General features: G+C 42.6%; 2 protein-coding genes across 2 annotated transcripts in view; one reads left to right on the top strand and one right to left on the bottom strand.

The window, feature by feature from the left end:
- LOC306950889 (uncharacterized protein) overlaps nucleotides 1-12,905 on the bottom strand; it is a gene marked incomplete at both ends in the record, with an annotated part of 30,812 nt that extends 17,907 nt beyond the window's left edge. The window contains 4 exon segments of the mRNA XM_079541287.1: nucleotides 1,023-1,044; nucleotides 1,046-1,088; nucleotides 5,700-5,828; nucleotides 12,866-12,905. Coding sequence (XP_079397413.1) covers nucleotides 1,023-1,044; nucleotides 1,046-1,088; nucleotides 5,700-5,828; nucleotides 12,866-12,905 — 234 coding nt within the window.
- Nucleotides 12,906-18,518: 5,613 nt separating this feature from the next.
- The window catches only part of RASA3 (RAS p21 protein activator 3), a gene marked incomplete at both ends in the record, with an annotated part of 126,551 nt that continues 118,538 nt past the window's right edge, over nucleotides 18,519-26,531 (top strand). Inside the window, one exon of the mRNA XM_079549311.1 lies at nucleotides 18,519-18,573. Coding sequence (XP_079405437.1) covers nucleotides 18,519-18,573 — 55 coding nt within the window. The remainder of the gene's footprint in view (nucleotides 18,574-26,531) is intronic.

Below are 26,531 nucleotides of genomic sequence, written 5' to 3'. Positions count from 1 at the left end.
AGGAAAGGAGAGAGGGACTGGAAAGAAGGAGGATGCTCTTCTTCCATAACCTATGGAATCATACCTTCAGCAGCATATTTTACTGATGCTTACTGATGCCTATGCTGATCTGGGCATTTGTCACTAGTGACAAGCGTGTAATGTCCAAGACATGATGTGGATTTACATGATATGGACATGACAAACTCTATCTCAGATCATTCCTGTCTTTCCAAGGAGCCGTTCAACTGTCAGGATGACAGCACTGAGTTGTACCTGAGTCAGTGGCGCCTGAGCTGCATTTTGCTGTCTGGAAACACTTTAGGGCCTGATGAGCAGTCAGTCTGTGATGAAGTAGTCTGTAAACGAATAACCAGAGATAACAACTATAACCTAAGCTATATAAACTATTCTCTGCTGTACAACCTGGGTTTTACCTTCACTTCAGAAGCCCATCCCCTTACTGCACACTTCTAGTGATATGAATTTCCTCATGAATCAAAAGTCTGTGAGGTGGTTCTCTCGTAATAAATTTTCAAGGGATACTTTGCGTAGTCTCCTTTGAGGAGTAAATTATACCCTGAATTCTGCAAGTTTCCCGTTCCTGTTTTTTTAATTATTTTTAATTTCATCTCATCTGTAAGCTTTGGACCTCCTTCTTTCCAGTCATGTCTGTAGGAACAACTGGCAAAGTCAGTAGCGATGACTCACTTAGCAGTAACAACAGCTTTGCTACGTAATAGATTTGCTTCATTTATTTCTCTGAAAGTAGGGCAATGTTCTCTTTCTTTTTTTTCTTTCTTTTCTTTTTCCTTTTTTTTTTTTTTTTTTCACTCCCTTACTTGTTAAATTGAGAAACTAATTTAAAGGCATTGGATCTTGTGTGACAGGGCAAACAAGTGACTTGCTGAATTGCTGATTATACCTAAGGCTGCCTTTTAAAGTAGGTGTCCTCACAAGGCAGGTTGTGTTATCTACACTTGTCACTGAAAAGGTAACTTGATCATTAGATAGAAATAGTGCTGCTGATGTTACCGTTTTGCCTCATAGTCATTTTTGTTGTCCTTTTGTCCTCATGATGCAGGACACCTCCAGCAGCGAGCGGTTGTCTCTTCAGATGGCTGCCAGTTGATCTTTCTTCAACTGTGTGTACAGAAGGAATAAGAAATGCTTCTGTTTTTACAAGACCACAATAAACAGCAGTGATGTATTGTGTGTACCTAAGTGTTCACCCCATCACCTTTACACACAGTGTGACAGACAGTGGTTAGATCAAACTCTGTGCTAGCGTTGAGAGAACCTTTCTTTCACCACTGCACTGGTGACCTACTGAGAGCAAACACTTTGCAGTGCAGTGAATTTGACCCTAAACCACCCCCCTGTAGTCACAGCAAATGCATTTCATAAGTATAAGCAGAATTTCTATAAATATTTGTCAATGTATATTCTAAGCTCATCATTATTCTTTATTCTATAGCAGCGTATATAGGCACTCATCAAAATGTGGGATTGTGATGAACACTGTACAGACAAGTGATGGGACTCATCCAGGCTCCTTTGAAATCAATAAGAGTCCTTCTGTTCGCTTGGGTGAGCTTAGGATCAAATTGTAATTTTTCCATTGACTTAAGTGAGGTTTGGATTCGGCCCAGTTGCAGCTCATTTTTGTCTTGGAGGAGCTGCAAGCAACCACTGGGTGTTAAAAACAAATGGAAAGAGATGTATGAGGCAGTACAAGCTAGTTCTGTTCATCATTAGAAGGATTTCCTTGATTAGCCTTTTTCACTTTAGTTTTAAAACAGACACTGTTCATAACCTCAATTATTCCTGTAATTAATTATAATGGGTAAAATTGTGTCAAAAGTGAGAGTTGGAAGTTACTGCAGGGCATCTACTGCACCTGCCTTGTTTGCTAGGGTTTGTAACCAAAGCAGGTCAGACACTGGCCACACCATAGTACAAATGTACTTAAATACTGGTGCATTAAGTAATCCCTTCAGACTCTGAATTAACCTGTAAAGAAGAGCCTTTGGAAGTGATTTCTTTCTTTCTGGAGCACATTGATAAGAAGGAAGATGAGAAGGAGAGTAGGAGTGTAGTCTCACTTCCAAGTAATAGGACCTGTACTTCAAAGGAACTAATTGGAGAGCAGCAAGTTCCTGTTTGGTTTGGTTTAGTTTTGTTAACATGTAGGGGGTTTGCCATTTCCATGTTAACATGTAGCAGTTTTCCATTTTCAGAGGAATTTTACCGGTGCTATTTTTACAGTAATAGAAAAACGTAACAACAGCAATTGAATCCTCATCCTAATATAGCATATGATTTTATGCATGGGGAAGAAATGAGTTGTTTTGATAGTGAAATGATTTTAGAGTGCCTGGGGATTATTATGTCACATGGTTTGATGATAAACAATTTTAAGGAAATTAATTCCCAAGTCCTTATATGGGCAATGCTCCCACTGCCTGAGGGGCACCGTGTTATAAATTAAGTCTTTAAAAGGGTTGAGGTGCTCATATTTTTTACTGGTTTTTTTTAACTATTTTTTAAAATTGTTGTTGTTTCCTTTTTGTGAGCACTTAATTAGGTAACAACTGATTTTCCACTCTCATCTTTTAATAAAAATTTACCTCTTGGGAGCAGTAAGATATTGAAGGATAACTGCCAGTCAAGGCTACCCATTGTTATTTCTTGTGCACTGAATCTGTTCACATCCTATTATTTAGCTCATTGCTCCATGTGCATCTTGATGATCGTGTTATTTATTCCTGATACATGAAAAAAATGTGTCATTTTTTTCCATGATTGTGCAGAAGTACCTTTTAAAAGGATACTTGAATGCTTTATTGCTTGTCAGTCTGAATGGATTAAATCAGTAATCAAAAAAGTAGAATAATGTATAGCTGAGAGTGTGCTACCCATGGTTCCTGGTAGTCCTGTCACAGCAGTCCCTGGCAGAGGGAAAATAATGAAATTTTTGGCCATCTGGTAGTCTCTTTGTTTTCCTTGAGAGGAGATAATGAAGGTAAGCCTGATAGCACTAAGTGAAACACCCGACAAACACTTTCAGCTTCCCCAGCTTCAGATAAAGGTGGCTGTAAGCTGCACGGGCACTTGTGTCTACTAAGGGTTTTGCTGCCTGGATCTGCAAGAGAAAAGGAATGTTTATCCATTTTTGTTGGAAATACCCTTGCATATCATTACAGGAAATCTTTTAATTGTCATGTTCTGTTTTGCTAGCCAGCAGTAACCCTACTAAACATATGATTCATTGTATCAGCAAAGCCAGACTTGCTCAGAAGAAGAGTAGTGGGAAATTAAAATGTTAAAGGCAGCTGTTTCAAGTCTGCTGGTGCAGTCAGGTTACTGTGGTGGTGATAGAGGAGTCTCTAAGAGAAGGCAGACAGTTTTCATTATAGAACCACAAAGTTGTAGGAGTTGGAAGGGACCTCTGGAGATCAGCCAGTCAAAAAATCAGCCTGCCTAAAGCAGGTTCCCTACAGTAAGTTACACAGGAAAGAGTCCAGGCGGGTCTTGAGTTATCTTCAGAGAAGGCAGCCTGTTCTGATGCTCTGTCACCTTCAAAGGAAAGATTCTTTTCCTTGTGTTTGCATGAACTTCGTGTGTTCCAGTGTGTGCCTGTTGCCCCTTATCCTGTTGCTGGGCACTGCCAAAAAGAGCCTGGCCCCATCCACTTGACACCTGCCCTTTAGATATTTATATGCATTGATAAGATTCCCTCTTATCTTTCTCTTCCCCAGGCTGAACAGCCCCAGGTCTCTCAGCCTTCTAACTAGTGTAAGAAAGCCCCGGGTTTCCTGAGCTGTGCCAGGTTTTCCAGAGGGATGCAAATTCAGGATGCTGCCAGAAAGAAGTAAGCAACACTAGAAGCAACTTGTGTTGAAATTATTCCCAGGCCTCTTCTTATTAGCATTTTAAAAAGATTGTTAAAAACAAATTCTGGATCTAATTATTTTAATGAAGTTAAAACAATAGCAGTACCTGGGCAGGAGGAATAAATTTTGAGTTGTCTTGAGCCGAAGAAACCACATGGAATAAATGGTGGCAATGGGGAGTAGAGTAGGAGGATTTAGAGAGATCTTCCTCTGGCTGGGCTTCTGCGGGGACTGCAACAATGCCATGATTTTTGTCACGAGATGCATGTGATAAAGAAGGTGCGTAATTTACAAAATTAATTGTGACTGCTGCAGTTTTCATCTTTGTCCAAAAACTTCTCAGCTTCTTGTGAAAACATTCAGCTGCTTGCTTGTGGCAGTGGTCTGCAAGAAAGTGAATCTGCAAAGTAACTCATTTCTGCTGGGTGGCGGAATTGAATTCAGCAAGTCTGAGGGTTACAGTGAGTCTGGTTTCTGGCCCTGCTATCTCCTCTGCTTCTTCAGGCAGTATTTACTCTACTGATATATTTTTTTTAAAAGAAGTAATTTTAATAAGACATGGAGTTTGTAAAAGAAGATTGTTATTGTAACAATCAGTGGAAATCAGCAGAGTGAAGAGGAAAATGTTATAATTATGCAAGATGTGATTTTAATGTACAGATATGCAATTTGTTACAACCTTGGAAAGCAAAAAGTGGCTTTAGAAACAAGACTTCTTTGGAGTTCATATCAGTATAATTTTACTTTCTGTGAAAGTGATATGATTAATTCCCCTTCTGTCCATTGGTGCTGTGGAACTTCAGGGCAGCCAGGTGAGACCTGAGGTGTCCACACTGTCTACCTGGAGAGCCTACTCCTTGGCCAATCCCATTGGGCACTTCTTGATCCAGGTGAGAACCCCACAGTAAAGAGCACAACTCTACCCTTGGTAGGCCACCCTGTGCCTGACATTACAGTCACTTGCTTTTCTTGAAGAAAAAATTCAGAAATGATCACTTGTGTTTACTCCAAGAGCAGTTGAGCTGTGGGAAATGTTTTGTTCCCTTTAAATACATTTCTTTGCTATATAGCAGTGGGATATCTAACCTCTATTCTTGGCCTCTGAATGCCCTTGTGTGCGCACTCAGTGCTCTGTATGCCAAACAAAGGAGAGTTCTGTAAGCATGATGGCTGCAGGGAGCATTTCTGCTGCGCTTCAACCAGTGCCCTGGTTTAAAAGAGAGGCTGTTCAGGCGACCATACCGGTGTCCTAGCAAGCCTCTCAAGGTTAATTCACGCAGAAGGAAATGTAATTATTTATTTCAATATTGCCCATTTGATTAGGAAAATATCTCAAATTCAGTTCTCTACCTCATCTTTAACTTTTTCCCACCTGCAAGTCAAATTATGGGAACAATGCAAGGAAGGAAGGAAGGAAGATATTTTTATACAGTTAATGAAACAGACCCGGTTTGGAAATAATGAAGAACTACTTCTTCATATTAAAGCTAATTTTATTGTGATACAATCTTCCTAAGGTAGCAATACAGTTGAATCATCACTGATTGTATTCACTGCTTATGTATTTTCAAAAGGAAGCAGTAATGTGTTATGGAGCAGATGACTGACCATCTTTTTCACTTCTGGTGAACATCACTGTGATAATTTTAGACGGACACAAAAGGCATACCTACATTTGTGGGATATTCTCTAAACACGTCTCTTGTAACTTAGCACTGATTGTTCGCTTCCATAACAGTACTAAGAATGAGCAGAGATGAGCTGGAGCTTTTAGGTAAGCTTATTATTTCATGAAGGCTTTCGTTCTTTATCAGACAATTGTACCTCCCCTTTTCCTGTGCTCTTTGTATTTTGCTTTGTCCCATTTTAGCTGAAGATATTTACTGCCACAAGGTAAAACTGGCTGGTGGGCTCGATGCGTCTTGCACAAAGTGAAGCATCTCTGAGTCTGGGCTTTGGGGGGGAAAAAAAAAAGAAAAAAAAAGCATGAGTAATATCAGCCTAAGCCTTCCTAAAGCAAAGCCCTGGAGACTTGTGGTATGTTTGTAGCCAGTCACGTGATGGTTGTCATGGTATTCTGCTAAGAAAAAGAATGAATAGCTGTGGTAGCATTTCAAACAATACATTTAACAACTAGCAAATGAGAACTGAACCTTGCAGCAAAGCATTCCAATGAGTATTTTATTCGTATATAAAATAGATCACCAATTATGCTTCACTAGGCAGACCTGCCTCCTGCCAGTTAAGGAAAAACAAGGTGTAAACTATTAATAATGCTTCATACATCTCTGTAAATAAGCAGAGTACTGTATAGGAGACTATCTTTTCTGAGTTATTAATTGGAAGGTATGCCTCAGTTAATGCAATGAACAAATCCACAGTGTGAGGTGTCATTTTTGCACTGCAATAACTTGTTTAAAACATTCTTTTTTTTCATCTGTATGTATGCACATTGCAAAAGCCACAGCAAAAAAAAGCTGCAGTGTTTATAGCAAAACATTTCTGTTTTTTAATAGCCTCTTCAACTTTCTTTGTCCATGTCCATGTACTGTCTGATGGCTGTTGAGTTACTGAAAGCTCAAACAGGCCTGCAAAAGTCAGTTATTTACAAAAGTGACCAGTGGCTCTCGTGCAAGGCTGTCTTGAATTTCAGGCTTCACTGGTGATGTTCAGCAGGGAGCCAAGAGGGCAAAGATGTTTCCTTGGGCCCACACAAAAATGGAAAAGCTGATTCTACTCCTTCAGCTCAGCTTGGTCTCCCCAGAACTGGACCTCAGCAGACAGTTTGCTAGAGGTTTGATTGAGAGCTCCAAACTTCCCTCACCAGAGCTGCTCTGTGCCAGGAAGGAGAAGGAACAGCCCACTTGAGCACAGGGTTCTTTGTACTGATCATCTTACACACAGTGTTTTATGTAGATGCAGGGGAATGGCAACACCTCCATCATCTTGCTGTCCAAGGCAGCTATTGCTGTGGAATTGAGCTTAGCACTCCCTTGAACCTGTATCTTGATTAACTTATCATAGAATCGTAGAGTCATGGAATCACAGAATGGCTTGGGGTGGAAAGGACGTAAAAATCATCTACTTGCCATAAGCAGGGCTGCCCCCCCCCCCAGCTCAGGCTGCCCAGGGCCCCATCCAACCTGGCCTTGAGCACCTGCAGGGATGGGGCACCACAGCTTCTCTGGGCAACTTCTGTGTTTATTTCTTAAACGTATTGTGAAATGGTGCTTAAACAACAGGAGCAGACATAAAATTAAAATTTTGATGTATACTAATTTTGATTTGTAAAACAATTATTTTCAGACAAATGATGAGAGAATGTAAAGAGTGTTTTCTTCCAGCTGCTGGGGCTTTTATTGTTTTCTTGTTAATGTAACAGAAAGATATGGAGACTATCAATACAAATACCAAGGTATAGAAAGCTGAAATGCATCTCTTCAAATGTATATGAAATCTAATGCACAATAATACAATGCTGTATTTTCTTCTTGGATGAGTAGGAGTGCTTAGACCCTCATCTGCTTGGCAGGGTCTCAGACTCTGTCTTTTAAATGCTGCATGTGTTATTGAGAGATGCAAAGGACACTAAATCCAAAAGAATTCAAAGGATTATCTTAACTGATGGTGATGAATCCCTTAAAAAAATAAGGAAACATCCCTAATGTTGATGGCAGTGTGGCCTGCCAAGAACTCCCTACTGCTTCAGAGCTATGGTTCGTGACAGAAGGTATCATGAACAAACCAAAGGACTGGAGCTGCTATCTCTACAAGATGAAGCAGATATTCATGAAACATTTGTTCTTTAGATTTTACAAGTGTATTAAGTAATATTCATGGTAATTTCTGTGGTATGTGCAAACAGACTTGCATATGATTTCTCAGAACAGGTAAAGAATAAGTAAATATTGAACATAAGATTTTTGAAGAAAAAAAATTGTTTTCCAGTACATAAAAGGTATGCATATGTGCAGCTTTCACACAAAGCAGAAATAATTGTGTATCCTGTAGCATAAAAGAGGTGTGTCAATAGCACTGCTTCTTTAATACATTAAGCTCAGAATGTGCTAAGCTCCCTTCCTGATACCTCAGCACCTAAGGCTCTCATAGGTTTCTTTTTTGATTTCTTTTTTAATTATTTTTTCTGATTTTTGTTCATACAAAACATAGGGCTGTAAGTTCTGCAGGGTGGTGCTGGTGCTAGGAACTGGAAGCGTGAGGTTAGCTCCCTCTTGGATTCTGCTGCAAGGTTAATGAATTGCTGGCCCTTCCACCTTCTTTGCTGAAGAAATAACCTGGCTCTGGTGCTGCCAGTTCAGCACCTGCTTATGTTTATGGCCAGGTACTAAAAAGGTCTTTGGAGATAATGTTGTTTACTATGAACAAAATCCCATTTCATGCTATCTGCTTTTGCTTTTAACTTTGTATATATAGTAAGAAAATATAAGAAGCTGAATATACATTTTCTGAAGTTTAAATGTTTTCTGTATGTTTGAAGAGGGCAATAATATTTTTTGTTAGTAGCTTTCCTGGTTGTTTCACAGTCATGACAATTCCTCGCTTTACTTTATGAAGCATCTTAATGTGACCAACTCTGAGCACTTGAACAGACTGAGCTGCATGACTGAAGCCACTTGTGGGTGTGCTTGAGGATCATACCCAGTCTCCTTTCATTCACTGCCTTTCCCTGGATGAGCATTTGGAGATGCTGAGAGAAGCCAAAACGTTCTTCTGCCAGTTCAGTATGTTACATGATAGGATCCAAAGCTGTGACTTTGACCCTGCAAAGGCGCATACTTATCATATAACTCAAAAGCAAACCACCCGGCCGAGGGGTTGAGGAGTCTGTCTATAGTCAGGGGGATAAAAAAAGCAACTGGAAAAAGCTGCTGGGGTGAGAGGGCATGCTCTGTCCCTGTGTGCAGTATACCTGGACACTTCTATCTAAGGGCTGAGTGCTGTCACGATGAAGGAGGGAGGGCTGGGCACCTGCTACTGTACTAAAGCAGATTGCCAGATGCTCCCTTTATGCTTGACCCTTTATGGAAGCTTTGAGCAGGCATTAATTTTTGGTTGGGAAGAAAAAACTTGTTACCCACTTGTCAGAGAAATTGAGCGGAGGGACAGGGGGTGGGAATGGAAAAACATTGCTGTAATTAAGTTTTATATATATGTATGTATCCATCAATCTTATATATATGATTTTAACTCTTTTGGACAATATTCAAGACCTACATACAAAATGCCAGATAGCCTGGTGCTGACAGCTGGAGACTGATTTTTTACACGGTCTGGTAGTGATAGGACAAGAGGATATGGCTTTAAACCAAAAGAAGGAAGACAGATTAGGTTTTTTTTTTCATTGAGAGGGCATTGAGGCGCTGACACAGTCTGCATAGAGAGGCTGTGGTGCCCCATCACTGGAAGGACTCAAGGCCAGGTTGGATGGGGCTCTGGGCAGCCTGAGCTGGTGGGGGGCAGCCCTGCCCATGGCAGGGAGTTGGAATTGGATGGGCTTTCAACCCTTGCAGTGCAAATAATTCTGTGATTCTGGCTAGAAACCAATGCCAACAGAAACACTGCTTGGTATGTGTGCAGGTGGGTGCGTGCTGGCATGCAGCAATGGGCTGTGGTTAGTGCTCACTGTGTGAGTATTGCTGCTCTGGAGCAGCCTGCTCAAGAAGCGTGTGTTGCTCTGCCCAGTGGTGTGTGCAGAAGAGCAGATGCCAGCATTAATCCTTACTAATGTGTGTTGCACTGCATTTCAGATTTTGCTGTAAATTGCTAAGTAGTGCTTTCAGGGCTTATACTACTTCTTCCTGCTCTAAACATCTAACTGCTTTAGTTAGTGGAGAAAGTTAGAAATTATAAATGTATTAGATGCCTGGATGTGAGCATTATCAGAGAGAGTGTTTTTCTTGCCTTTCCTTCTCTGCTCCATCCCACAGACCCAGATAACCTTCAAAAATCACATGCATGACCAGAACTGCTGGACTCACCTGCATGTCTTGCCAGCCTCATCCATGCAAGGCAGAGGGGAAAGCAGGTCCTGCAATGCTGCTTTAGATTCACCCTCTGGCTTACTTGGATTCTTTGCCCTGGTTTACTGGCACCGAAGTAGCAAGTTGCAAGGCTCTGACGTTCTAAGAAATACCGCATCCAGATCCAAACCTCCCTCTTTTATTTTTATTTTTGAGTAAGAGCAGATGTTTTGGACAGGCGGGTTTTGTTCCTCTGAAGGGTTTTGAGGGACAGCCATAATGGCAGAATGGCCCATCTCTCTTCAAATGAAGCTCAAAGCCGGTGTGGTTAAGGGAATAAATTCCCTGTGATCCCCTATGGCAGCACTATGCCAGTTTGGCAGTAGTTGGATGCTTTAATTTCAGTTTATATATCTTGTTTTCTGGTCAAATACAAGCAAATGACATTGTTCTCTGCAGATTCAGTTCCTATTTGCTTAAACAATGTCACAATAGTCCTTTTCAACCCAGGTCATTCTATGATTCTATGAATATGGGCTTTGTGTGAATGCACTAACAGCCCCTCATGTGCAAATCAACCTTCCCCCTGCGTGCAAGAGGAATATACTCTTGTCTTTAAGGAGGATATTCTGCTCTTTGGCATCTGTGCTTGCTTGATGAGTGACCAGAGCTCGCATCTGTGGAACTAAGTTGAGATATCACAGCTATTTCCAGCAGGTGGCGGATGATAATCGTGCTAGTAACCAAATCTGGGTACAAATGATGTGTTTTCCAGACTGTTTGCTCAGATATTTACTTAAATATACACATTATATAGTAGCCATAAATGTGTTTCCAACATCAATAAAATAAGATTGCATAATTGGAGCAGATTAGTAGTTACCCATGATAGTATGTAATTAAATGCTTGGGAATCAAGTGTGATATGATTTTTTTTTTTTTTTTTTAATTCAGCTTTGATTTTACTTTTTATCTCACAGATCAGAGAAATTGCTTCTATTCCAAAAACTTCCAAATAACCATCTGGCTAATTGTGTTTCATGCTATAAGATTATCTTTGCTCATGCACTGTGATGGGAGAGAGCTCCTCCATGCAGTCATTCCTGGATAATTAGCCTCTGCTAGAAAAAAATCAGCCTTAAAGCACCGGTGCCAAATTGTGCTGCATTGTCTTTCTTAGGTAGCACCTTGCCAACAGAGTTCCCTGCGCAAGTGGTCCTACTGACTGAGTGAGGTATGTTTCCATTTAGCAGTCCCTAATGAGGACCGGATTTTGCTCCTTTTGCCCTTGTTGGATGTTACTCATGCCCATGACTAATCCCAGAGAGCTGAATGGAAGCTATTCACCAAGGAGAGCGAGCCTGGCTTTCACATGCTGACCCGCCACTGTTGACTTCAGTGGGAAATGGGATTTTTGACCAAATCGAAGACAACAGGATCTGACCCACAGTAAATGTGTGACTACATGGAAAAGTCTATTAAAAGCTTAGAGCCTCGTGTGGGATAGCTGTGTTACTCACAGTGCTGGTTGTGCATAAATCATGCAGAGCTTCTCCAAATTGATGTAAACTTTATAGCATCTGTCATATATCTTTCTTATGCCACAAAACTGGGTCATAGCTGAGAGCTGAGAAGTGTTTGCTTTATGGGTGTTTTCAGGTAGGGGCTGGTAGTGTAATCCCTATGGCTTCCCCCTGGGCACTGTACCGCTCCCTGATGGTGATGGGAGGGAGAAGCTGCAGTATCAGCTATCCTAAGGGTCCCCTTGGAAGAGATACTGCTGGCTCTGCTAAATTAAGGCAATCTGAAGCTTTGCCTTACAGTTGGAGAATAAGGATAGAGTCTTGCGTTGTCCAATTAATTCTCATCCAGAACAGGAAAGAGCGTAAGTGAAGCAATGACATTAAAAAAAAACAACAAAAAAGGAAAGTGCTGATTATGGCTACCCATATGCAATGACTTGTGAAATTGGAACATTTATATGCCTGTTTGCTTAACCACGTATTTATTGTAAACAGCAGTATCCAATATTTTAAGAAAAGGCAGGAAGTCCCATTGCTGCTCAGTTTTTCCTTCTTAGGATTATCTGCTGCTGCTTTTGCGTGCTTACAGCAGGTCCACAAAAAGCTGATGTGGGAGAGATGAGAATGGGTGCACATCTACTAAACTGCAGTAAAATTTACCACATTTCATTCTTGTATGTGATCACTGTGGGGTTGGTTTTTTTTTTCTTTCCCTGTAAGATTTTAATGCAATTTCATTACATTATAATCTTTTATGGAAGAATAAAGGGATTTGTTCCTTAATAGGAAATAAAAGCCAATGGGCTCAAGTAAAGCAGATATAAGCCAGGACACAGTGCTTCTACAAGTTTAACTTGAAGATATTTCATGTTGGTAAATTTCATCAGGATACTGAATGTTCTGTGCTAGCTGGCTGTAGTGACTTGGATTTTAACACAGTTTCAGTTTTTAGAAGGACATCAGGCTGACAGATTTTTAGAAGTGCTGAAGAAAGAGCAAATTGTTCTTTTAAAAAATAATTTAAAAGCATACAACATGAAAATAAATTGTCCTATCTCGGCTATTGTAACAACCAGTTCTCACTGGCCCCTTTTTCCTGTAATTAAAGTCATTTTCTTTCTCTCTCCTGGCCTCTTCCTGGCCCAGCATTGCAGCAACAACCAGCAAAAATGCGAGATTTTTTGCAAAGGCAAGTGGTAGGAACAATAGGTAGACTTCTCTTCAGCATCCAGGGACCACAGTGGAGATCTTTGCTTTCTTCAAGTGTAGTAACCACAGTGTGAACCCCAGTTGTCCTCTTTCTAATGCATAGATGTACTATACTTTTATCCTGGGTGTATACACTGTATGCGTGTATCTATGGCGTGCACACAGAGCTCAGTAACAGCCATCGCAGTAATGCCTGCTCTTTTCTGCATTTCCTCTTCAATTAAACTTTGTCCCTTCTGTATTTGTGTGAAATCTGTATTTTCTTGTTGTCACTTACTTGCTCCCTTGGCCACATTTTGCTGACAAAACCTTTTCATCGTTCTCTTCCTTTCCCTCTTTCATTCCGTGTAATGGCTGAAGTGCTTCTCTTTGCCAGACTGAACATACAGGCTGTTTCTTTAGTCTTTCTTCATTCCTCTGTAGTTATGTCAGATGCAGGCTCCTAATTTGCAGAGACACAGGTAATCCCAGGCTAATTCTTCATTTCCTCCTTTTGTAGGTTCATTATACTTCTGCCATACTTCAGTATGCATGAGGTCTGGGGGAGGGCTGGAGCGCTTTCCTGACCAGTTGATTCTAAGGCTTCTGGAGCAGATTTTTATTGTATTTTTTAACTTTTATTCTGAAGCCAGGCATCTGTGTGCTAAATTGGATATTCCCATATAGTCACACTTCTCTAAAGGCCACTGTTTTAGTAGTATCTTACTATTAAGAGATTTTGACCAAAAGTGTAAAGAATCTTTTGATTATTTTATTTTTTTTCCCTTTCCTGGTAGCATTCTGGAAATGTGGGTCTTCACTGTAACAGTATGGCAACAAAAGCAACTCTTTCAAAACAAACAAAAAAAACAAACACCCAAAAATCAATGTTCAATGTTATTAACATGGTCAGTAGAATGTTAGAAATTGCTAGAAAAGGAAAACAGACCAAAGAAAAGAAAAATCGTCATTTCATTACATCCATTGGTGGTATCCTCATATTTGAATACTTGTTTCTTTCCTGTTCTCTGCACCTTCAGGAATGTTAAGTGTTGCGAAAGAAACAGAAGATGATCAGAGGCTTTTGTACAAGAAAAATAAGTGGGCTTTCAGGTCAGGGAAGAAGTGTTGGGGATGGAAAGGAAGTATAAAAATGGCCTACAAGTTCATAACTGCTGCAGGCAATTATAAACAGTTTGGTTATTGGCCAACACTTAAACACACAGAGAAGAATATTTTCATGCAGTTCATAGCTAAAGCTTGTATTAGGAAGGAGAAAACTATGAACGGATTAAAAAAGTGATCATATACAGTCACTAGAAAAGCTCTCTCGAGATAAATGCACAGCAACAAGCTGTAGATGAAGAAATGGCTTATCTGGAGGTTACTGCAAGCTAGGTAATTATGTTGAAAGAAATTACTTGTTCAGTTCCTATACCACGTTACGAAGTATCTGCTAATGCACACTTGAAGACTGAGGACACTGATCTAGGCAACAGTCTTCCGGTACAGCTCCTTACGTGACGTGGTCCTTGCAAAGCAGCCTGGCTGTCTATAGTTAGGTGTCTGGCAGAATGGAGCACTGTGGTCAGCGCTGCACAGAATTGCAATGGTTTCTCCAGCTTTCTCCAATATCACAGAATCATAGAATTGTAGGAGCTGGAAGGGACCTCAGAGATCATTGAGTCCAGCTCCCCTGCAAAGCAGGCCCCTACAGCAGGCTGCATAGGTAGGCATCCAAGTGGGTCTTGAATATCTCCAGAGCAGGAGAATCCACAACCCCCCTGGGCAGCTTGTTGCAGTGCTCCCTCACCCTCACTGTGAAGAAGTATGCTTGCAGTATGCTTGCCATGCTGGCAACACTTTAGTCTTTGAAATGTTTAGTTGTGGGTTTGGTTGCTTTTTTTTCAGATTAAAACAATCTGTAGCGATTTTTCAGATTAAAATGATTTCTATAGCATAACACAGATGTACAGCATAAAACATTTCACAAAAGCAAGGGAGTTGCCACTTCACTTATGGGAAATCATTTGTGGGAAAATGAATAGCACATACATTTCCCTAAGATTGTTTAGCAACTCAGGGGCATAATTGAGAGTAGATTCATGATATCTCCATTAGCCTCTCTATTAATTGTGCACTTTATTTTCTCTCAATTTCCTGAGCACTTCATCTTTTCCCTTACAGGACAATGTCCCTGGTGTGGTTTGCCTGTTTGTTTGTTTTAATCTCTCATTCCCTCCTCTCTCCCCCCCTCCCCCCCCTTCTTTTTTTTCCCATTTCATCTTGTTTTGAATGAAAGTTTGCTCATGCACACTACAGGCAGATCTGCTATGGACCTTTTGCTTTCTGGGGCTCATGATAAGAACCTGCGAAAATGCTAAGAAGCAGTAATACCACATAGATATAGGTAGCAACTCTGTAGTACCCAGAGGACAGTGGGCTCATATTTTGTTGGTTCCTTGCATAATGCAAAAGGAGATTAGAAAGCTTCTTATATTCTCTTTCCTCCCGAGAGAAAGCTATCACGGAGATCAAGAGAGGAAATGATTTTCTTGCCTGGCACAAATGAGTCACAGAAAATGACCTTCTTTGTAGTCTAATTTAGACCGAAGAATCCTCTGAAGGGCTGGTAATATAAGCCCATATGGCCTGGATGAACAGAAGTTGGAAGAGATATTGTCATTAACAGACTCATTCATGTCTTAAAAAGCAGCATTTCACTTCGCCTGGATTTTTTGATCAGAATGCCAGCAGCTGCAAACCTCATGTTGCATGCACATGTTATCTGTAATACACATATATATGTGATATGTTGGTGCTGAGGTTTCATTTCAACAATGGAGATATTGAAAAAGCAATGCGCGTTCCTCGGCTGCTTCTTATAATGCATTTAACATCTTTAAAAATACATATTCATGCAGTTTGGGAGCATTGATTTCATTTACATTGTTGGACTGCACAGCACGTAGATTTGGAGACAGATGTTTGTTACTGAGGAAGCAAAGAGCTTTTAGCTTCATGTCAAGAAACTAGAGACAACACAAAATAAACTAATACACTGATACACAGAAGGACTCCCAGAGATCTTCAGCAGAAAAGGGCTGGTAGGAAACCTGAAGAGTAGCAGGGCAGCACAATGAACTAGAAGTAACAATTTGGAGATTCTTATATGAGGAAGCTAGATTATTCCATGGTGAAGAGGGTAAGAAGGCACCAGCCTTTTTTTCCTTCTCTTTTTTTCTTTTCTTTTTAACTTTCTGTACTTTTTGAGCAGTGTTTTGTTTCCAGTGTTGATCTACTCTGACTGTTGGTAATCGATTTCATAGGCATCTTCAGCGTTTCTTTTATGGTGAGGCACTGAAGTTGGTGGCGCTGGACTGTTTTAAAGCAAAGTCTGTCTTTACTGTATTTATTTTTGCCACAGCCTCCCCAGACATATCCATGGTAAAGCCAGGTCATTCTGAAAACCAGCCTTTATGCTGTCCCTGCAGTGAGCCTGGAGGCATAGCCTCAGGTAAGCACTAAAGCTCCCTAGACTGCTACTGAGACCCAGGCACACTTTTGGAGTGGGAAGCTTTCTTTTCAGGTTGCATATAGTTATATTTATGAGCAAAGCATTTCAAAGTGTTTGAAGGACCTTTTGTTGTACATAATAAACAAATGGGAGTCATGACAGCTTTTTTTAACCAACACCACACACCCATAAGAACACATAAGGTTGGAACATGAAGGGACAACTGTCACAGCAGCAGGGTGAACTTTTCCTGGGCCAAATTTTGAGAGTAATAGGTTCTGACTGAAAGTTGGGGTGCATAGATAGGAGTGCCATGGCTAACTGAGAAGAGCACAGCTGCAAATTGGGAAGGATAGTCTGCTGAGTGTCTGCTGAGAGTAACTCTTACAGCAGCCAATGCTGGGAACAGAATTGATTTTTTTTTAATGACTATTTTGGGGTCAACTTTCAGCAGATGAGAAAAGCTTTGACTGGGAAACAAGGTCAATTGAAGTCTTTATGTCCCAAAGGCAAACACAGAAATCAGAGAGAAGTAAAATATTATGAAATATCTGTAGTATTTACAACAAGGAAACAGGTTTCTCCCTGGTCTTTTTGGGGAAGATTTATCAGTTCCCAGTATCAGCATGTAGAAGTTTCATTACTGAATCACCATAAGGATACCTTCTTATTTATTTATTTATTTATTTATTTATTTATTTATTTATTTATTTATTTATGTAAGCTCAATTTGTGAGCTTGAATGGGGTTGGCTTATAGGGATCCTGATAACAGAAGGAGGGAGTGCATCCATTTGTCCATTTGCTTATAGCTGAAAGTCCTTATTTCTGCCCGTGTACAGCATGGTGCACAACACTTGTTTGCCATTCATCTTCAGTGAGGTGACTCAGTGGGCCTGCATTTATTTTGTGTAAATATGTTCAAGGTGGTGGCACATGTGTGGTGAAGGAGCAAAATCAACAACCACTGTATATCCCCCTTCTTTTTTTCTTTTTCTTTCTTTTTTTTTTCTTTTTCTTTTTTTTTTTTTTTCTGTGAGCATGTACAGAGTGTTACAGTGTGCATCCTCAAAAACTGTTTGACATACCCAGCATCTGAGAAGCTCAAATGGGCTGGCCGGTCTGGCTCAGCATCCTTCTTAAGCATCTTTGCCCAAGGAGGCTGTGGATGCCCCATGCCTGGAGGCATTCAAGGCCAGGCTGGATGTGGCTCTGGGCAGCCTGGTCTGGTGGTTGGCGACCCTGCACACAGCAGAGGGTTGAAACCAGATGATCATTGTGGTCCTGTTCAACCCAGGCCATTCTATGATGGCTCTGATCAGCATCCTTGTAGCTTCTGTTCAGGGCGTTGCTTGCGCTGGTTCTTGTCCAGCTAGAAAGTGAGGCAAAAATAGAGGAGTTAGGGTGACTGTGAGAGGTGAAATTGGGGCTATGGTGGGAAAATGGCAGAGGTTGTCAGGAGTGGGAGAACTGGGGGTATCACAGATAGAGACTCAGCAGGCAGAGGTGCTCTGGTGCTTCCAGTGAGCTGGAAGCGTGAGGGGGAACAGGCTGTATGTACAGGGTGGGTAAGACTGGGATATGTCACGGAGAGCACATTGCTGCGAGGAGGGAGTTGTGGAAGGGATACTGGCAAGTGGAAACCTGTGCTTTATAAAACCCCTTCGGTAACGTGCACAGAATCTGCTGTCCTCTGTGGAACTTTGTGCCACAGTCTGGCAACGAGTTCGTGCGCTCCTCAGCCCCAGCAACCTGGGGACTTCTGGGGACTTCGTGGTGCCGATTTAAGGACTTGGACTGGCAGCGCCGTCCGGCTGAACATGCGGGCTGCCCTGCCGCGGCTGCGTCCCGCCGGGACTGCAACACGGCCTTCTCCGCTAAGGAGCGGCTCCCAGACAGAGGCCGCCTTCAGAGCGGCTCTCCCTCGGCTCTGCGGGGAGAAGAGTTCCAACACCGCTGCGACTCTCCTTCCCCTCACGCTGAAGCGCGGCCGCTCGCAACGGTCGCTCCGCGCCGCAGCCTTTGCCAACCTCCGGGCGCCGCGGGGCGGTTCCTCGCCCCCCTAAAACCCGGCGGGATGGAGGGGGGGGCTGGAGGGACGGCTGAGGCGCGGCGCTCCAGCTGTTGCGGAGCACCGCAGCTCTCCCAACAGTTCCCCCCCCCCCCCCCCCCGTCAGGCAGCGGCCGCCGCCGGGTGCCCTCTGACCAATGAGGGGGCGGCGGCGGGGCGGGCGCTGCCAGCGCGAGGGGCGGGAGGCGGGCGCTGCGCCGCTCTCCGCTCTGTTCCGTTCCGTTCCGTTCGGTGCTGGCTGGCGGCTCCGCTGCGAGCCGCGCGCTGCCTGCTCGTCCGCAGCGAGCAGCCCGCTGCCCCGGCACGGCACGGCCCAACGAGCGTCCGCGGCGAAGGAGCCCGAGCGCTGCCGAGCGGCGGCACCATGGCGGTGGAGGAAGAGGGGCTGCGGGTCTTCCAGAGCGTCAGGATTAAAATCGGTGAGGGCCGGGGGGCGGCTTCCGCGCTCCCTTCGCTCGGAAGTTTGAAGGCGGGCGCGGGGCTCCTCGGGCGGCAGAGGAGATGGGAGATGCTGGTAGCAGCGAGGGGTTGGGGAGTGCTCCGATGACTGCTTGAAGTTGTCCTGCTGCTGACTCCAGTTACCGGAGTTCCTGCACAACGGCAGCGAGGGCTTTCGCTGCCTTGGATCGTGGGCAGCGGGTAGAAAAGCGACGTGCTTCGCTCGTGCGCGCTGCCTCGCTTGCACTCCCAGGCTGAAGGTCCGGGTGCGGGAGCGGCGCGGCGCTAAGAGGGCTGCAGCCGGTGCTGTATTGGCAGCCAGCAGGGGGCGGCGCTGAGCCCGCGCGGAGGGGACCGCTGTGCTCGGGGGATCGCGGCTGAAAGCTTCTGCGGGCTGGTGTTGGAAAGTTCAATGCTTCTCTGTCGCTGATCGCCTCTGCTGAAATCTGTCAGAAGAACGGAGGTGGCGGGAGTGGTTTGCGGTGGGTCGAGGGGGTGATTCTCACGGGCAAACCTTGTGAAGCGATTGTCATCTTGGAGCCTCCACCTGCAATTCCTTTTAGGCTTGTAGGCTTATTGCAGAAGACACCAGTGGGGGGGTAAGGAAGGTGTCCTGGGACGCTGCCTTGGCCAGCTATTCCCAGCAGCAAATCCGTTTGTCTTCTAGCAGTTCCCATTCTTGTGTTCTTCAGTTCTTTACAGAGAGAGTGGTGAGGTGCTGGAACAGGCTGCCCAGAGAGGCTGTGGATGCCCCATCCTGGAGGTGTTCAAGGCCAGGTTGGATGGGGCCCTAGGCAGCCTGGTCTAGTATTAAATGGGGAGGTTGGTGGCCCTGCATGTGGCAGGGGGGTTGGAGATTCATAATCCTTCCAACCCGGGCCATTCTGTGATCTGTGTACCCCTCAGATTGCTCTTTTCTTTAATGAGAGGAGGCTTTGATAGGTCTTGTGACAGCTAAAGGGTAAGTCTTTGAGGGGTGAAGGATACATTACTTTTCGATTTGCTTTGATTTATCACACTCTAGAGGTGGTCAAGCTTACAGTCAGTTCTGCCCTTTGGAAGACTGTTTCATGACTGATCTGACCAACTTCCAGATGTTCTCGGCTTGATTCTCCATTGCCTGTAGCCTGTTTGTTGCAAATCGGGACTGGGGCACTGGTACACAAGTGTGCTTGGTGTGAATCTGGTGAAACACGGGGCTGATGCTTAGAAGAATCAGTGAAAATGCACTGCTAGGTCAGCATGGAGCACCTGTGGCTGCATCCCTTTCTTAACATAGGGGCCAGTGCAGGGTGCGGGCCCTGAGCTGTGCACCGATTGGTAGCCTGAAAATGTTCATGTGTCCAAATGTAACGTATTGCTATGGCTGGATCTTGTGTTGTTTCCAAGGAGCTGCAGATAAATGAAGCTGTTTTCTGTGGCTGCTGCTGTTATCAGTTCTTCTGGAACTGATTTAGATGGGGAATGATATCCCCAGATTTTCTAAACATTTCCCTGTTGTGAATAGTGCCGTTTTTAGTCTTGCTTGGATTTGTCCTCAGCCATCTGTTTGATCTATTGAAAATGTGAACCCCTGAGCTGCTTAGGACCCCGTGTTCCCTCATTTGGTTGTGTTACCACCAATGTGCCATTTCCAAAAACATTCTCCTTGAGATACTGAAGTCATGGACCAACACCTTGAATGCTGTCAGTCGCTGTGGGTAGCACTGGTAGGGGGAATTGTTACTGTGCTGTCCTTTGTCCAATTTCTGGTTTATTCCGTGGTTTGTTGAATTGAAAGAACTCTGTGCCCCGCTACTTCTGCTCACGTCTGCTGCAAGTAAGTGATGTACATTGAAATGAAAAATGAAATGCATGTGCTAATGACTCCACTTTTCAAATGTCTATTCGAAATTGATTTATTCTGGCTTTCCTTAGCTGAAACTGTTGTCCTCTTGTCTTTTTTTTTTTTCTTTCTCCTTAATAGAAAATTATTTTTACCGGAATCCCTTATGCATAAACAAAACAATGTGTCATGTAAGACTAAACAAACACTTCCTATAAGATTGCCACTTTGAGGAAGTGTGCAGTGCTGATATTTCCATGAGTCAGTGTTTCAAAACCTGAAAGGAAACAACAGAAGACTGTGGCTGACGATTGGCTGGAAAAACTACAAAGAGCGTGCTTCTGCTTGACAACATGACTTGTGTTGTGCTGTTAATAGTATTTAGTAAACATACTGTACCTAATTGCTCCTTTTTTCTCCTTAAATGGCATCAAATATTAAACATTCAGCTGAAAAAATAGAAGCTCATATTCATCATTTCTGCATTGGAAGGCTGCATCCTGGTTAGCGGAGAACTTTCTGGCAAGTTTTCCTTTGTGAAATTATTGAGCATCTAACAAAACCACTCACTTGTCTCCCTGTAAAGAAACAAGTGTTCCATGATTCCTAAAATCTAGTATTTGTGTCTCTAAGAGTATTAGGCTCCACTCTAAGATTGTGTTTTCTAGCTGTAACTAAGCTTGTTGTATAGGTTAAACTGTTCCATGGCTTTGGAACAATAATTGGGGTGGGGGAGTGCTGTATGTGACAGGAGCCCCAGGGGCCCCAGTTTACACAGTAGGACACCTTTGCTCATCGTTTGACCTCAGAGGTCACAGTGGGCCGCTCTCACAGTGCCAATGCTGCTAAGAGTGTAAGGCATTCGTGAACTTCTGAAGCTCGTTTGAAATGGCCAGAGATGGACCTTGTGTAGTTACAGTTGTCAGGGATGTGGTCTAACATGTGGGACTGCAGGCAGCATAGTTTCTCCTGAGTGCTGTGTGGGATCAGAGATGCAAAACTGTACAATTTTCATGATAGAGGTTGGGTGCTACCTCATGTGAGTTGGCACTGCATTCACAGCTTATCCCATTCTAAGGATAAAACCACTGCTTTTGAGGCTTCTGAAATCCCATTTATGTTGTGCTGATCCAGTCGACTGTTGGTCTATAGACTGTGCTGTCTGTTTGACCCCTAACTTTGCTGTGCCTTCTTTGCTAACTCATAGAGAGCAACGTAGCTTCAGATATTGTGAAAGGAATTGAACTTTTCTTTGGAAGCTGAGTTGTAGGTGAAACCAGGGTATGAGTATTTACTGAAGTGCTTGTATCCTAGTGCTTAAACAGGTTGGTTGCCAAGAGAAGGTATTTGTTGCCCCTCGATCATGAAACTTGATCTGGAATAAATCAATGAGAGGAACATCTCTCTGCATTTCTGTGAGGGTATGGAAAACCTGTCTTGACTCTGACAAACTTTAGGTTCCCATCAGTCTAATAATCCTAAGATTGATCAGGGAAATCCACTTTGCCTTGAGAAGATGTCCCTCGTAATGTTGTCTGTTGGGATTTACTGCCTTGTCTTAAGTGGTTACTCATGGAAGCAAGTAAGTGTGACTAAATATGCTCACTGCATAATACTGTAAAAGGATTTATTCCCATTTAAGTGGGGGGTGAAGTTGTTTGGTAGATATTTTTAGAAAAAGAGAATTTTTGCACGAATGCCCTGTATATAGATTTATCTCATAGTAGACGATTATTTAGGAAACGGAAAATCATTGACATCTTTATAATGTTTCAAAGTTAGTGGACCAACAGGTTAAGAAAGGAAGAAGAGTTATTTGCATCTCACCCTGAAAATATTCAAATCTTCTCAAGACTGTTTCTGCACGTCGGAAGGTTATCGAGTGCAATTCAAACTCACGCTGCATTAAAATAAAGCGGTAACTTATGCTATTATTAATTGTCACTCTGAAAGCTATTCAAGGCTTGAGTCTGACGGGCCGTGGAGGGTGCAGAATACATTATGCAGATTTTTCACCTCTGGCTTAATAGTTCAAACTGTGTGGAGTTTGGTAGCTGTTGTGTTGGGTGTGCTGAATGGCGTGGGGTTGGGAGCGGTGATGTTTTAGAGAAGGGGATGTGGGGCTGCCTGCAGGCTGTGAGGGACAGCTGGGGCTGGAGCGAGTGTGGGGAACAAGGTGCAGTTTCTCCAAGTAAGAGAAAGAAACTAAAGTGGCACTGGAAAATACATCAGTGAACTTATTTTGTGCAGAAATAAAGGATGCTTGTCTTTGGGGCAGCCAGCCTGACATCAGGTTATTCACAAATTAACTAATTAACTCTTTTTTTTTTTAAGGAAGAAATGATTCTGGGCGAGAATGGAAGGCAGTGTGATTTGGCTTGTAGGCTATGTAGAGTTAAATTCCAGTGAATGGAACCAACCATTAAACATCTGCTCAGAGCCTCTGATACCAGGAAGCACATTTTTTTTTTTTTTTTTTCTTTTGGAATTAATAAATTTGGAAAAAGTAATCTCTGCTGTGAGAGCTAATGGTGTTTTCTTGTGTTCTCATTGCGGTGATTATCTGCTGGTCTGAGTACCAAATGCTCTTACATGGGGACGTTATGTAAGTGCTGGATATCTTGGGTTCCTGGTTTTCCAGCAAACGCTTTTGAAAACTTTTCATTGCATTGGAATATTCTCCAAGTTCTTTTGTTCTGCTTTGTTTTCTTTTAAAAATGGATTAAAAACATATTCCTTAAATTATTGGGTTAAGTAGGTCCCAACATTAGCTTCTGTGTTACCTCTTCTTTGGTCTCTGATGCCTGATGCTCATCTGTGTTTGGCACATGGCTTTGTGATATGCTAACATGAGTCAGTGGTTTGTGAAAAGTCATTCACTGCACTCGTGCTCCCATTTAAGGGATGCTTTCCCATGCCTGAAAGGTGTTTCATCCCAAAGCAAGATTAGAAAGCAGATTTAAAAGAGCAGCCCGCTGCTAAAGTACCCTTGATCTCATGCATTGGGTTTAAATTCTCAAAGGAGTTAGGTAGAGCAGACTGCAAATGGGCCATCAGATATTCTCCCTGTACTTTCTCAATCTGTGATTGATGAGGGACTGACAGATCTCTGTTGTAGGAGCCTGAATTGTGAATAATTGTGTTGGAGGCAGTAGTTACATTTCTCTGAGAGCTGAATTAAATCTCTGAGTAGCTCATGTAGCAGTTTGTCTCTTGGGGAGGAGCAGAAGGATGAGGCAAAATCCACTTAAAGTTGTTACGGAGTACTTAATACCTTTAATTTTGTCACAATTCACTTGTGGGTAAGTGCTCTGCAAACTGGCGTTGGGAGAATAAATCTTTGGGCTTTCATGAGCGGAGGAAGAAGCTCAGAGTAAAAGATGAAAGATTGTAGTTTGCTGGATATGCGGAAAGATGTAAATAGCAGACGTCATTTCAGCCCAGCAAAAGCTTAGCCACAGATATATAAAAGAAAAACAAATGTTTGCATGGCGGTGGGCTATCAGTGCATCTGAGGAGAAAGTCAAGCAAGGGATATATTAACAATAGTTACAACGTGTGCTGTTGTGTCTTACTGTTATGCCTTCAAACCTGCTAGCAGCAGGACTTTGGCTGTTTTGTGGTTGAATCACAGAGTTTGAGATACAGTCGAAGGTACTAACGGATTGTATTTTATTAAATGGTAAAGCTGGTCACACTCTTGCACATTCTGAATGGATATCTCAGCTTCTGCTTTTATCAACATCTGTTAAAACTTATGGAGAGGCAGTTCTTTCACCGGGCCTTTTTCATTTCTTCAGCATGGTGGACTGGTGACTGAATTTAGGATGCAACTAAAAGCTTTGTTTTGGAATAAAAACAAAACAAATCTAACTTCCTTCCTCCCTCTTCCTAACCTCTACCAAGGGAAAGCAACTTCCCTGAAACTTCATGTGTTGTTTTCCTCCTATAGAAGAACTTTCTAGGTGAAAGTTTTTGCAAGATGAAATGTGAATCTTTAAGATTATAAAGAACTGGATTTATTTTTTTCTGTTTTCATTTCTCAGAATTGTGAATGGGTCATTACCAAGTGTTAGATGTGTTACAGATTCACTGGAGATTGTGGGGGATTTGAGGCTTTTGTTTTTTTTTCTCTCTTTTTTTACTATATGAGAAGAGAAGAAAGTGTTTGGATATCTGGGTTTTTTTTTGAGGTCTTATGAGGAAAGAACAAAACCGTTGAAGCCTTACAGCCTAGTTTGACCTCCTTTCCTTCTAGGTTTGGTTGGGAGTGCTGCTCTTCAGTTGTACATTCCAAACCTCAAATGTTTTACCTTCTTCTTTCTGGCTGGAGACTGCACTGCTGGTCGTTCCCTCTCCCACTGAGAGCACCAGGGCGAAATGAAGAGCTCTTCATTAGCCCAATAGCTGTATCTTGCTGTTCCCTACTTGCTGCGGTGTCTGTGTGACTGCCTGCAATACGTCGAAAGCAGGAGTAGTGTGTAATGGGGAATTGCAGCAGTGGGAAAGGGGAGGCAGGTTCACGTGTGTGTCAATGACTGTGGATTTGGGCAGGTAGCACTTGATGCATGTGTGTGTTATTGTACCTTACTTGTATATGCCTGCAGCAGGGGGATGAACAGTAGATGAAGCTTCTCGGATGAGCCATCTGTGACAAATTTGAGAAAAGCCTTGAAGATCATTTGAAAAGAAGAAATAATTTTCCCAGTAGTGATAGGAGGACTCTTTTGATAACGTAGGTCTGCGTCCCATAAGATGTAACCTTCAGCTTTCTTTTCATCTTTTACGGTGTCTTTGGGAGGAAACAGAATCGTCTGTTTGTCACTGTAGTTGTTACTCAAAAAGATTTCAAAATCCAGTTAGAAGAAATCTGCCTTGCAAGGGCTGAGTTCGTGTTTCGAAAAAGGAACTTACAGCTCTGGAGACATGGGGTTACACAGGGAGCAGAAAGATGCTTGAGCTTGCAAAGGAGCTCTTTTTCCCAGGGTTCTACTGCTCTTTTTATTTTAATTTGTAAACTGAGGGAATAAAGTTGGAGTGATTGATGACTGCTTTTTTTTTAATTATTTTTTCAGTTTATAAATGTAAATACCCATTCAGTTCCAATTCTGCAGAAGATGCATAATAGAAATGAACTGTGTGGTTCTTGGTTGTCCTTGCTTTCAAGTTTCAGTCGGCTTTGGTGTTCCAAGAACTGGAAAACTGGCAGCTTGAAATACTTTTACTTACAGTTGTGCTTCTGTTATGGCTGCTTATATAGAAATCCTGTGTTTAAAGAATCAGCTCCAAAAAAACAGATGCTCTGACACTTAAGTTTCAAACTCTTTAGGCGAGAGGGGAAGAAGTTTATTTTTACTTCTGTTTCCAATTTCTTCCAAAAATATTTCTATTTACAAATTGTTTACAGCTACTTAGTTTTGTTCAAGAAGTCTAGCAGAAAACAGTGAGTGGTAGCCTCTGACAAGGCTGCAGTTGATTCTTGCTTGTGTTTCCCAGCTGGTGTTGGAGTACATCTGGAATCTATGAAATTCCTTTCTTTGTTCCTCATTTCCTGTTCCATTCAGGACTGCACTGCAGCTTTCTGAAAGCTGTTTCTCTCGGTATCTTCTTCTGAGTTGTGTGTTTTAAAGCATTTAGCAAGGTCCTAGAAGCGGTTACTCGTTCCTTGTGTTTAACAGTGGAATTGAAGCATATCAGGCAACTTCGAAAGTGCTTTGTTTCATAATTTCAACGGAAAACAGTCTCAGTGATTTCTCTGGCAGTCATTCAGCTTCCAAAATTGTAGGCAGGAGGGTGGTAGGAAGAGAAGAAAAATCTGCTCTGTAGTATAAAAGCTCCCTTTCTTCCCCCCTCTCTCTTTCCCCTCTAGAACAATCGCCGGTTTGTGATACAAAATTAGATCTATTTTGCAGGCGACACAGAGTGTGACATTTTACAGTTGCTCTTAGATTTTGGCTCGAGAAGCTGGTGAGTGCTGCTGGGCTCAAGAACGCAGCCTTGGAAAACTGAGCTGGGGGTGTGTGGCAAGGTGTGTGAGCGGCGCGCTGAGCCGTCCCTCAGCCCCACAGTGCTTAAAGAAAAGATTCACTGGCATGAATTGTGTTGTTGCACATA

Source organism: Tetrao urogallus (assembly GCF_951394365.1).
Source record: "Tetrao urogallus genome assembly, chromosome: 1".
In the NCBI taxonomy this organism is placed as follows: Eukaryota; Metazoa; Chordata; class Aves; order Galliformes; family Phasianidae; genus Tetrao; species Tetrao urogallus.
Note: the sequence above shows the minus strand (reverse complement) of the source record. Positions and strands in the feature narration are given on the sequence as shown.